At 42.9% G+C, this 13007-nt stretch overlaps 1 protein-coding gene across 1 annotated transcript in view; it reads left to right on the top strand.

Moving 5' to 3' along the window:
* The window catches only part of calb1 (calbindin 1), a gene marked incomplete at both ends in the record, with an annotated part of 43640 nt that overhangs the window by 18472 nt on the left and 12161 nt on the right, over window positions 1-13007 (top strand). The window contains 3 exons of the mRNA XM_083761278.1: window positions 3445-3519; window positions 7113-7193; window positions 10552-10608. Coding sequence (XP_083617404.1) covers window positions 3445-3519; window positions 7113-7193; window positions 10552-10608 — 213 coding nt within the window. The remainder of the gene's footprint in view (window positions 1-3444; window positions 3520-7112; window positions 7194-10551; window positions 10609-13007) is intronic.

Here is a 13007-nt window from a genome sequence, read left to right as displayed (position 1 = left end):
TCATATCACTGTATCTCTGTCACCCTGTAATACAGTCTATAAAGGTATGGTTCATATCACTGTATCTCTGTCACCCTGTAATACAGTCAGATATAAAGGTATGGTTCATATCACTGTATCTCTGTCACCCTGTAATACAGTCTATAAAGGTATGGTTCATATCACTGTATCTCTGTCACCCTGTAATACAGTCAGATATAAAGGTATGGTTCATATCACTGTATCTCTGTCACCCTGTAATACAGTCTATAAAGGTCTGGTTCATATCACTGTATCTCTGTCACCCTGTAATACAGTCAGATATAAAGGTATGGTTCATATCACTGTATCTCTGTCACCCTGTAATACAGTCAGATATAAAGGTATGGTTCATATCACTGTATCTCTGTCACCCTGTAATACAGTCAGATATAAAGGTCTGGTTCATATCACTGTATCTCTGTCACCCTGTAATACAGTGAGATATAAAGGTCTGGTTCATATCACTGTATCTCTGTCACCCTGTAATACAGTCTATAAAGGTATGGTTCATATCACTGTATCTCTGTCACCCTGTAATACAGTCAGATATAAAGGTCTGGTTCATATCACTGTATCTCTGTCACCCTGTAATACAGTCAGATATAAAGGTATGGTTCATATCACTGTATCTCTGTCACCCTGTAATACAGTCAGATATAAAGGTATGGTTCATATCACTGTATCTCTGTCACCCTGTAATACAGTCTATAAAGGTATGGTTCATATCACTGTATCTCTGTCACCCTGTAATACAGTCAGATAAAGGTATGGTTCATATCACTGTATCTCTGTCACCCTGTAATACAGTCAGATATAAAGGTATGGTTCATATCACTGTATCTCTGTCACCCTGTAATACAGTCAGATATAAAGGTATGGTTCATATCACTGTATCTCTGTCACCCTGTAATACAGTCTATAAAGGTATGGTTCATATCACTGTATCTCTGTCACCCTGTAATACAGTCAGATATAAAGGTATGGTTCATATCACTGTATCTCTGTCACCCTGTAATACAGTCAGATATAAAGGTATGGTTCATATCACTGTATCTCTGTCACCCTGTAATACAGTCAGATATAAAGGTATGGTTCATATCACTGTATCTCTGTCACCCTGTAATACAGTCAGATATAAAGGTATGGTTCATATCACTGTATCTCTGTCACCCTGTAATACAGTCAGATATAAAGGTATGGTTCATATCACTGTATCTCTGTCACCCTGTAATACAGTCTATAAAGGTATGGTTCATATCACTGTATCTCTGTCACCCTGTAATACAGTCAGATATAAAGGTATGGTTCATATCACTGTATCTCTGTCACCCTGTAATACAGTCAGATATAAAGGTCTGGTTACCACTGGACTGTATCAGTGTTGTTTTCGTCGACTAAAACTAAGACGAAGAATGTTCGTCGACTACCTTTTTTCACTGACAAAAACAAATGGAAACTAAATGAAAACTAAGCTACGGTGACAAAAACTAAGACTGAATATACTGACAATTTCGTCAACAACTAAAAACTAGACAAAAATGTCAGGAAGGGACTAGTGGACAAGAGATCCACTATAAGTCATTTTAAACTTGGTTGCATGCTGAAAATAGCCGATCTACAAGCTCAAAACGAGCTTTTGAGCTTGTAGATCGGCTATTTTCAGCAAGTGTAAAAACACTCATTACGACAGCATCAAGACCCGCCAAAATACATTTTAGTCGACTAAATCAACTGTAGATTTAGTCGACTAAAATCTTATGACATTTAGTCGACTAAAACTAGACTAACACTAAGACATTCCAGGTGACTAAAATGTGACTAAAACTAAATGAAGTTTCAGTCCAAAGACTATGACTAAACTAAAATAGAAATGTGCTGCCACTGTATCTCTGCTACCCATAGTTAAAAGTTTAGTTTATTGAACACATTGATAAAGGTCCCTCATGCTGCGTTTCCAGTTGCTGCGGTTATACAGCGCAGTGTGAAGGCAAACCGCAGGGAATTAAATATGCAACAATCCCAACTTCTCGTCCACGCCCATTCAACATCAGTACCGAAGTATTAGGTGGGAATGTGACCTATAATGCACAGTCTATGTTAACGGTTATATAAATGCACCATTTACCATTTATTTACCAACACAACGTTTAGGAGCCTCTGGTTTAGAGCCCTTGAGGGATGCGGTTATCTCCTCCCCCCCCCCCATGTTAACCCTTGGACTACCAATCCCAATTATTTTGTTTGGGTAACAAATTGGCATATTTTTAATTCATCATTTTCACATTAATAGAAAGATCTGGTGGTTTGAACAGATTTTTTTTTCAACGATCGACAACATCTGGTAGTATTTTGACCCTAGTCACTAGCTTCAGCTTGGCTGGTCCGGATTGCTAAGCTAATGCTATATTTTTCATAACTAAGTCAAATTAACCTCAAATCAACCCCAAAACATTGCAAAATATCACATTTTTTTACAGCGACGCACATAGAGACGGCGCACGTGCACGATCACACGGATTTCGGCCGTTTTCTGGTAAATTACATCCAACATTAGTGATATTAGCGAAAAAATACAAATTTTTGCTCCGTTGAACCCTAGATAACTGACATTTATTGACATTCCGTTAATTCCGTGAACGGGAAACGGATTAGCAATAATCCGTTTTTTCCGTTAATTGTAGCCCAGGGGTTAATACATTTGCACTGTAGTAAAGTTTCAACGTCGAGTTGCACTGTGTTAACCCATTAAAAGGGACGCGATTTTCGGAATTTTTAGCAGCGTTTTCGGTTTTCCGAAAAACGCATCCAGTGTGCCAAAACCACCTTTAGACCTGAGGTTGATTCTAAAAAAAAAAAAGAGTCTTCTAAATCCTAACAGTTTAGTGAAAAAACATATGTTTCTATGTCAGTGGTGCTCAACCTTTTTCATGTCAAAGACCCTAAAAACATATATGTAATTGGCCTGCCGATGACTCCCATCCAAAGCAAAGATTTGAGTTAAAAACGTTCGCTCTAGAAGAATATGAGAAAAGGATTTGTGCCAGGATTATTTTTTTAAATAGCAAGCTTCAAGCTCATAGCGTAGCGCCGATTGCCGCGCTATGAGCTTGTTTATCTGCTATTTTTCAATATAGCTAAAAGTATAACATAATGCTTAAAACACCAAAAGGGGTTCCTGTCCAGAATGGGTTAATGACTCTCAATGTACAGTTGCACTGTATTAATGTCTCGATGCTGTGTGTCTGTGTGTGTGTGTGTGTGTGTGTGTGTGTGTGTGTGTGTGTGTGTGTGTGTGTGTGTGTGTGTGTGTGTGTGTGTGTGTGTGTGTGTGTGTGTGTGTGTGTGTGTGTGTGTGTGTGTGTGTGTGTGTGTGTGCGTGCGTGTGTGTGTGTGTGTGTGTGTGTGTGTGTGTGTGTGTTCCAGGAGCTGACGGATCAGATGAGAGCCTTCGTGGAGCGCTACGGGGAAAAGGCAGACGGGAAGATCGGCATTGTTGACGTGAGTGTTGTCACCGTCACCGTAGATTAGGAGTTAGGTTAGGTTAGGTTTTAGTCAGCCTGTATAATGGGAGGTGGACGGCAGCGTAATCCGGTCTACGATCGCTAAAGAAGGAAAGGCAGAGCCGAGAAAAATAAGAAATAAAAATAAATCAGCGATCCGGTTTGATATCAATGAAGCTCATCAGACGGAACGTTCCGCCAGGAGCAGCTCATTTGTTAAATCCACGCAAACGTGGGACTCGTAGCCTACTCGTGTCCAATAATCTTATATGCGGTAAATAGTTGAAAAAACTAAAAACAAAACAAACTAAACAATATATACAGTAAAGACTATAGTTACTTGTAAGATTGTGACTCATTAGCAAAGTACCAGAAGTGTCTATTTTCTTTTTTATTTATTTAATCCATTCTGATCGGGAACCCATTTTGGTGTTAGCATCATGTCATGCTTTAGCCATTGAAAAATAGCAGATCTACAACGCAAACGTGGGACTCGTAGCCTACTCGTGTCCAATAATCTTATATGCGGTAAATAGTTGAAAAAACTAAAAACAAAACAAACTAAACAATATATACAGTAAAGACTATAGTTACTTGTAGTGTGTGTGTCCAGTGGAAACCTCGTATGAATCTGATCTCAGGTCAGAATGGGTTAAATGATGTACATTTGAGTGTATAATGCTAAAAACGGCCTGCAGTGCAACATGTGGGCTATACCGTAACCGTAACACCAGCAGATGTTTCTGCTTCTGTTATAGGCTTCATTGAAGTCGATACGATGTGGGCATCGTTCATGAATACATGAATACATGAATACATGAATACATGAATACAGCACGCTGTGGAAATAAAACCAGTTTAGATGTTACACCCACCAAACCTGAGACACATCACTGTAAATCCCTGGAACATGTGACGCGTTTAAACCTAAACACCATGTGTGTATTTGTGTAATAATAAAATGCCAAATGTTTATTAATGGTCATAAAATACAGTAGAACACGAGTTCACTCAAACACCTCACGAGAACACCTAGTGTTAAAATTCTAAACACCTATAATATAGCCTCGATACCCAGGCTTTCATTTCGTCTGCGCGAAAGATGAAAGCCTGGAAAAAGCCGTGGGCTGAACCAGTCTAAAAGTGGGAGTCAACCCTTCCGGGTGGGCGTCGCTCTAAATGATGTGACGTAGCGCTGCACTAGGGGGGAGAGGAGGGGCCGGGGGTGACGGACAGATCGATGAGATCCAATCAGGGTGCGCGCATTTCTGAGGCGCGACCCGCCCCTCTAGACCAGAAATGTCTCTGCTTAGGTCAGGCTACCTATAATATGACTGACTTTGATTGTAAAAACTAAACACGTTTATGTGTTTAAAAAGTGTTACAGGCGATTAAACATGTTCTTCTGTTCATAATCTAAACACTGTGACACGTTTAAAAAGTGTTACAGATATGTGTTTAAAACGGTTTATAACCTAAACGCTTGGGTTTAGCGTGTAGGGTAGGTAGAAGCTCATTTAAATATACAGGGGTGGAGGATTGGAACAAAATCCCAAGGGAAATTACATTTGCCCAGTCTCTGAACATTTTTAAAAATATGTTGAAAAAGTGGCTGATGGGCAAGTTAGTATAGTGCTGTATTTATCTATTTGTATCTATTTATTGTCTTTTGTTTATTGATCTATGACGGCCGGTTGTAAATGTCATTAGTATTGTAATGTTAGTACACATGTTCTTCTTATCATATGCTGTAACTATTTATTTATTTATTTGGATCACAATGGAAATAAGTCCTCTGACTTCTTGCGCAATCCTGATAATTCTGTACTGCTCTCCTATGAATTGTATCATGAATATATCAAATACATCAAATCAAATCAAATCAAATACATGACAGAGGAAAAGCACAATCCTCCATTCCTGAGAGGAACTCAGAGGGCTTTCCTGTCGCTAAAACCGTGGCTCAAAATGCCGAATTAATGATGGACCTTGATATGAAAAAGGCTGACAGAAAAACCCACTGAATATAAGTTAGAATAACTACACATTTGACGGTGTATACATCTTGCTACCCACACAGGCCACGGGTCAGGAGTCTAGTCTCCTGTTCCCTAGGGTGCGCTGCGGGTCGGGAGAGGGTTGGGTTAGGTTTAGGTGTCTGCCCCGGGGGAGGTTAGGGTTAGGGTGAGGGAGGAGGTAGGTTGTCGTTCGGACCAATGCTCCGTCGGATGAAAGTACTGCACTCGTTCCCTAGCGGGAGAGTCTGTAACAATTATCACAATAATCACAATACACAGAACAGAATTACACGCTTATACAACATGTGTGTGGCGCGTTGAAAGCAGTTTAGGCAAACTGACCTGAACTGGACCGGGGGGGGGGGTAGGCGACCGGAAATAGGCCAATATAACGGCATAAAACCGCCCCAAAACGGCTCCAAAAAACAGCAAAAATGTTGCGCGCGGGTGAAGGGGGGCCCTTCGAGCTTCAGTGCCCAGGGGCCCTCAGAGGTGTTAATCCGGCCCTGTGGAAAGCGTTCATATCGAGGCCGGGCGGGCGGACGGACGGACGGACGTTTGATAGACTGAGGAAATGAATAGGGGTGTATACATACAGTAACATTACATTTGCAGCACAAAGTGTCAGCAGATACATTAGCCAGTGGAACGGAGCGGCTGGTAGCGTTATTCTTATTATTATTATTATTATCCCAGGCTGAATGGCTTTGTGTAACGACTACGCCGCTGAACAGCAGCAGCAGCAGATGGAATGGAGTTGATAACATATTGATTCATGCTCAGGACACAACCCATAATCGCTTCTTGTTGCCGGAACCATTTGAGGATAATTGCGTTTCTGCGCACATATATATATATATATATATATATATATATATATATATATATATATATCCCATTCTGACCTGAGATCAGATTCATACGAGGTTTCCACTGGACACACACTGGTCTGATTAACCCATTCTGACCCGAGATCTGCAGATTCTAAAAATGTCAGTCGTTCTTCGATTTTTCAAAAATAGCAGATCTACAAGCTCATAGCGCGCCACTCGGTGGCGCGCTATGAGCTTGTAGATCTGCTATTTTTCAATAGCTAAAGCACGACATGATGCCGACACCAAAATGGGTTCCCGTTGAGAATGGGTTAAATATATGAGTCCAACATATGTCTTTCTTTGTATCGGCAAAAACAGGCACAGTTGTGTATACGGATGGTGGCGGTATTGTCTAGTCTAGTTTACCATTTACAATAGTAGGCATTTAGTTAACGCAGAGCGAGTTAACAAGCGAGTTAACAACAAAAAGCTAAATACAAAAGCAGGCGAAAAGTCCAAACAAGGTATAATGTTATATTGCATGGGATACTCTCTTTGGTGGAGCCTGGGAGTCGATGGGCGCTGAGGTGGAGGGCTTGTTTTACTGGTTATAGGGTTATAGGTTCAGGCATAGTTTTAGGTGAGGTTATATTATAACCCCGCCCTACTAGTAGCAGCTGGCGCTGTGAAACAAGCGCCCCATCAGCGAGCGTTAACATTAAGGAAGTATTTAGACCTGTGTGTTATTTCATCCACAGTTGGTCCAGATTTTGCCCACAGACGAGAACTTCCTGCTGTTTTTCCGGCAACAGCTGAAGTCCTGCACAGAGTTTATGCTGGTACGTTTAACCCCTTCATCACCACCAGTGTTGTTTTCGTCGACTAAAGCTAAGACGAAAAATGTTCGTCGACTACCTTTTTTCACTGACAAAAACGAATGGAAACTAAATGAAAACTAAGCTACGATGACTAAAACTAAGACTAAATATACTGACAATTTCGTCGACAAATAAAAACTAGACTAAAATGTTAGGAAGGGACTAGTGGACAAGAGATCCAGTATAAGTCATTTTACACTTTGTTGCGTGCTGAAAATAGCCGATCGGCTATTTTAGCAAGTGTAAAAACACTAATTACTACGGCATCAAGAGCCGCCAAAATACATTTTAGTCGACTAAGTCAACTGTAGATTTAGTCGACTAAAATCATATGAACTTTAGTCGACTAAAACTAGACTAACACTAATACATTCCAGGTGACTAAAATGTGACTAAGACCAAGTGAAAATTATTCAGGAGACTATATGACTAAAACTAAAATAGAAATTTGCTGCCAAAAACAACACTGAAACCAAGAACAGTCCAGACTATTATTATCCATAATGTATGAATAAATCATGGTTAAGTGGGTCAGGACAGCCTTATAGGCCTTTTCAGGGAGTTGTCAGAATAAATGATGGACTTCGTGTTAACTGCCGTCGACAGTATTTAGTTTGATGACAAGTATAAGACGCGCGAACGCGGCTCGTAAATTGCAATAACAACAATTTAGAATACATTTATTGAAAAAAGCGTTCATATTTTTGCGGGAGAGACGGATTAGGAGCAGAAATGAAGCACCAGCATATCGATCCATTCATCACCACGGAGAGCGCCCTGGATTAGGAGATACGAGTCATTCTTTCCGCCGCGCTAACATGGGAGTCAATGACAAGCTAATAGTTACACTGAGCGTTAGCACACGGCAAGCGAAAAGCGAAATGCCAAAAAAAAAAAAATTAAAAATTCAGAATATTCTTATCTCGCCCCGCGTCTCTAGGACACAGACGTCGTAGGCACTAATATTTCGGGATCCTTATGACGACCTCACACGTCGTATGAACTGAAACGGTTAAAGGAGAATCCAGACTGTCTGTAATCTGATGTTATCCATGAACCAGTTCTAGAGGCAACGCAAACAAATAATACATCCGTCCTGAGCGAACCTCAGCTCTGACCGTGCACAGAGGGGTTCATAACCTCAGCTCTGACCGTGAACACAGAGGGGTTCATAACCTCAGCTCTGACCGTGAACACAGAGGGGTTCATAACCTCAGCTCTGACCGTGAACACAGAGGGGTTTATAACCTCAGCTCTGACCGTGAACACAGAGGGGTTTATAACCTCAGCTCTGACCGTGAACACAGAGGGGTTCATAACCTCAGCTCTGACCGTGAACACAGAGGGGTTTATAACCTCAGCTCTGACCGTGAACACAGAGGGGTTTATAACCTCAGCTCTGACCGTGAACACAGAGGGGTTCATAACCTCAGCTCTGACCGTGAACACAGAGGGGTTCATAACCTCAGCTCTGACCGTGAACACAGAGGGGTTCATAACCTCAGCTCTGACCGTGAACACAGAGGGGTTCATAACCTCAGCTCTGACCGTGAACACAGAGGGGTTTATAACCTCAGCTCTGACCGTGAACACAGAGGGGTTCATAACCTCAGCTCTGACCGTGAACACAGAGGGGTTTATAACCTCAGCTCTGACCGTGAACACAGAGGGGTTCATAACCTCAGCTCTGACCGTGAACACAGAGGGGTTCATAACCTCAGCTCTGACCGTGAACACAGAGGGGTTCATAACCTCAGCTCTGACCGTGAACACAGAGGGGTTCATAACCTCAGCTCTGACCGTAAACACAGAGGGGTTCATAACCTCAGCTCTGACCGTGAACACAGAGGGGTTCATAACCTCAGCTCTGACCGTGAACACAGAGGGGTTCATAACCTCAGCTCTGACCGTGAACACAGAGGGGTTCATAACCTCAGCTCTGACCGTGAACACAGAGGGGTTTATAACCTCAGCTCTGACCGTGAACACAGAGGGGTTTATAACCTCAGCTCTGACCGTGAACACAGAGGGGTTTATAACCTCAGCTCTGACCGTGAACACAGAGGGGTTTATAACCTCAGCTCTGACCGTGAACACAGAGGGGTTCATAACCTCAGATCTGACCGTGAACACAGAGGGGTTTATAACCTCAGCTCTGACCGTGAACACAGAGGGGTTCATAACCTCAGCTCTGACCGTGAACACAGAGGGGTTCATAACCTCAGCTCTGACCGTGAACACAGAGGGGTTTATAACCTCAGCTCTGACCGTGAACACAGAGGGGTTTATAACCTCAGCTCTGACCGTGAACACAGAGGGGTTTATAACCTCAGCTCTGACCGTGAACACAGAGGGGTTTATAACCTCAGCTCTGACCGTGAACACAGAGGGGTTCATAACCTCAGATCTGACCGTGAACACAGAGGGGTTTATAACCTCAGCTCTGACCGTGAACACAGAGGGGTTTATAACCTCAGATCTGACCGTGAACACAGAGGGGTTCATAACCTCAGCTCTGACCGTGAACACAGAGGGGTTCATAACCTCAGCTCTGACCGTGAACACAGAGGGGTTTATAACCTCAGCTCTGACCGTGAACACAGAGGGGTTTATAACCTCAGCTCTGACCGTGAACACAGAGGGGTTTATAACCTCAGCTCTGACCGTGAACAGAGGGGTTTATGGCTAAATCGCTTACTTTGATCGCTCAACAAAATGGGGGTAAAAAGGCTAAACAACAAAGCAACAACAAAGTTAACAAGCAAGCAAGCACTTACTGTATGTAAGTAAGTTTACAATTGCTGACATACTTCGTTCTGTGACTGGTATCAGGGGTAACAAGACAACTCACCCCTTTTACCCTTTTTGGTGAGTTGTCCGGACAACTCACCAAAAAGTGACTTTTTACGGGGTGAGTTGTCTTCACTTTTGGCCACTTTGGGGGTGAGTTGTCTTCACTTTTGGCCACTTTGGGGGTGAGTTGTCTTCACTTTTGGCCACTTTGGGGGTGAGTTGTGTTCACTTTTGGCCACTTTGGGGGTGAGTTGTCTTCACTTTCGGGGGGTGAGTTGTCTGACTGAATATGTACATTTTGAGCTCTTTTATATACTTTACTGAATATTTCACAAGAATATAACACAAGAGTCAAATGTAATGTATTTTATTTAAATATAGAAACAACAGTTTTTACATAAAATATAGAAAGGTAAAGAACTCACCCCCCCGGAAAGTGAAGACAACTCACTGGGGTGAGATGTCCAGTATATTCATATCAGGGCCCATGCTGGCATAATGTTGGTTGTTTTTCTGCCCCCTGCAGGCCTGGAGGAGTTACGACGTCGACCACAGCGGCTACATCGAGGCAGACGAGCTGAAGGTGAGAGAGAGAGAGAGAGAGAGAGAGAGAGAGAGAGAGAGAGAGAGAGAGAGAGAGAGAGAGAGAGAGAGAGAGAGAGAGAGAGAGAGAGAGAGAGAGAGAGAGAGAGAGAGAGAGAGAGAGAGAGAGAGAGAGAGAGAGAGAGAGAGAGAGAGAGAGGTGCATGCTGGGAGTTGCGGTCCGTACTGTTCAGTGTTCTTTTCGTCGACTAAAACTAAGACGAAAAAAGTTCGTCGACTACCTTTTTTCACTGACTAAAACTAAATAAAAACGAATCTATGATGACTAAAACTAAGACTAAATATACTGACAATTTCGTCAACAAATAAAAACTAGACTAAAATGTTAGGAAGGGACTAGTGGACAAGATATCCAGTTTTATGTTGGGTTGCATGCTGAAAATAGCAGATCTACAATCTCACAACGATTGTAGATCTGCTATTTTCAGCATGCAACCAAAGTGTAAAATATGTCATTACAACGACATCAAGGCCTGTCAAAACACATTTTAGTCGACTAAACCTGTAGATTTAGTCGACTAAAATCGTATGACATTTAGTCGACTAAAACTAGACTAAACACTAATACATTCCAGGCGACTAAAATGTGACTAAAACTATAAGTGAAAACTATTCAAGAGACAACGACTAAAACTAAAATAGAAATTTGCTGCCAAAAACAACACTGGTCCGCAGAGAGGTGCATTCTGGGAGTTGCGGTTCCGTGCTGTTAGGTATAACTGTGAGAGGATGAGTCCCATATAGAGCCATGAATGAAGCTACAGGAGGAATGCTATGAATTATGACCGAAGCAATTCGCGGCCAAACATCATTTTCGGAGGTCCCTGAAAAAGTGTGAGAACTATACAGTATACTGTAGTTATCTGTGTACATATGAATGAACTCTAGTGACCTCCGGTGTGGTTTGCCTATGGCGTCGTTTAAAACCCATTCTGACCTGAGATCAGATCCTTACGAGGTTTCCACTGGACAACACACTGGTCTGATTATTAACCCATTCTGACCTGAGATCAGATTCATACGAGGTTTCCACTGGACACACACTGGTCTGATTATTAACCCATTCTGACCTGAGATCAGATTCTAAAAAATGTCAGTCGTTCTTCGATTTTTCAAAAATAGCAGACCTACAAGCTCGTAGCGCGCCACCGAGTGGCGCGCTACGAGCCAAACTATCCCGACAGACAGGTGCGCACGTGCACGTGCACACGCAGTCACACACGCACACACACACACACACACACACAAAGGGGAGGACATGATATAACCACCAAATTGTGCGTGGTCAGACGCATGCCAAACAGCACTGACCCTCCTAACGTCAGACTGGAAATAATATGCAAAGCACCATTTAAAAAAAGGAAAGCGCTGACTGTGTAAAAAAACTAAATGTTAATGTGAAGCTGGCCTTCCTCTGCAGGTGGTCAAAGAGACAGGAAGGATGTGACCGTCGCCCTTATATGGGCCTCAGTCTTAACCTAGAGTTTATACTTAAGCAATATTACACCAGAGGGTGTTAAGGGGTTAACGTGATTATTGCCACGACAGGGTCGAGTTCCGCAAGCATCACTGAAGTGGCAATAATCACGTTAAAAATGATGTGACCGTCGCCCTCATAGCCTCATTCTTAAGGATGTGACCGTCGCCCTCATAGCCTCAGTCTTAAGGATGTGACCGTCGCCCTCATAGCCTCATTCTTAAGGATGTGACCGTCGCCCTCATAGCCTCATTCTTAAGGATGTGACCGTCGCCCTCATAGCCTCAGTCTTAAGGATGTGACCGTCGCCCTCATAGCCTCAGTCTTAAGGATGTGACCGTCGCCCTCATAGCCTCATTCTTAAGGATGTGACCGTCGCCCTCATAGCCTCATTCTTAAGGATGTGACCGTCGCCCTCATAGCCTCATTCTTAAGGATGTGACCGTCGCCCTCATAGCCTCATTCTTAAGGATGTGACCGTCGCCCTCATAGCCTCAGTCTTAAGGATGTGACCGTCGCCCTCAGAGCCTCAGTCTTAAGGATGTGACCGTCGCCCTCATAGCCTCAGTCTTAAGGATGTGACCGTCGCCCTCATAGCCTCATTCTTAAGGATGTGACCGTCGCCCTCATAGCCTCAGTCTTAAGGATGTGACCGTCGCCCTCAGAGCCTCAGTCTTAAGGATGTGACCGTCGCCCTCATAGCCTCAGTCTTAAGGATGTGACCGTCGCCCTCATAGCCTCAGTCTTAAGGATGTGACCGTCGCCCTCAGAGCCTCAGTCTTAACCTAGAGTTTACTTTACTTTATGTTGGTCCTTTTTGAGTGGTGCAACCACTCCTATATAATGAGCTTTGTGTGTCTCTGGCTGGCTGTGTCCCTGTGTCCATGACTGTGTCCCTGTGT

The sequence above is a fragment of the Protomyctophum parallelum genome (assembly GCF_964188405.1).
Source record: "Protomyctophum parallelum genome assembly, chromosome: 3".
Classification (NCBI taxonomy): domain Eukaryota; kingdom Metazoa; phylum Chordata; class Actinopteri; order Myctophiformes; family Myctophidae; genus Protomyctophum; species Protomyctophum parallelum.
Note: the sequence above shows the minus strand (reverse complement) of the source record. Positions and strands in the feature narration are given on the sequence as shown.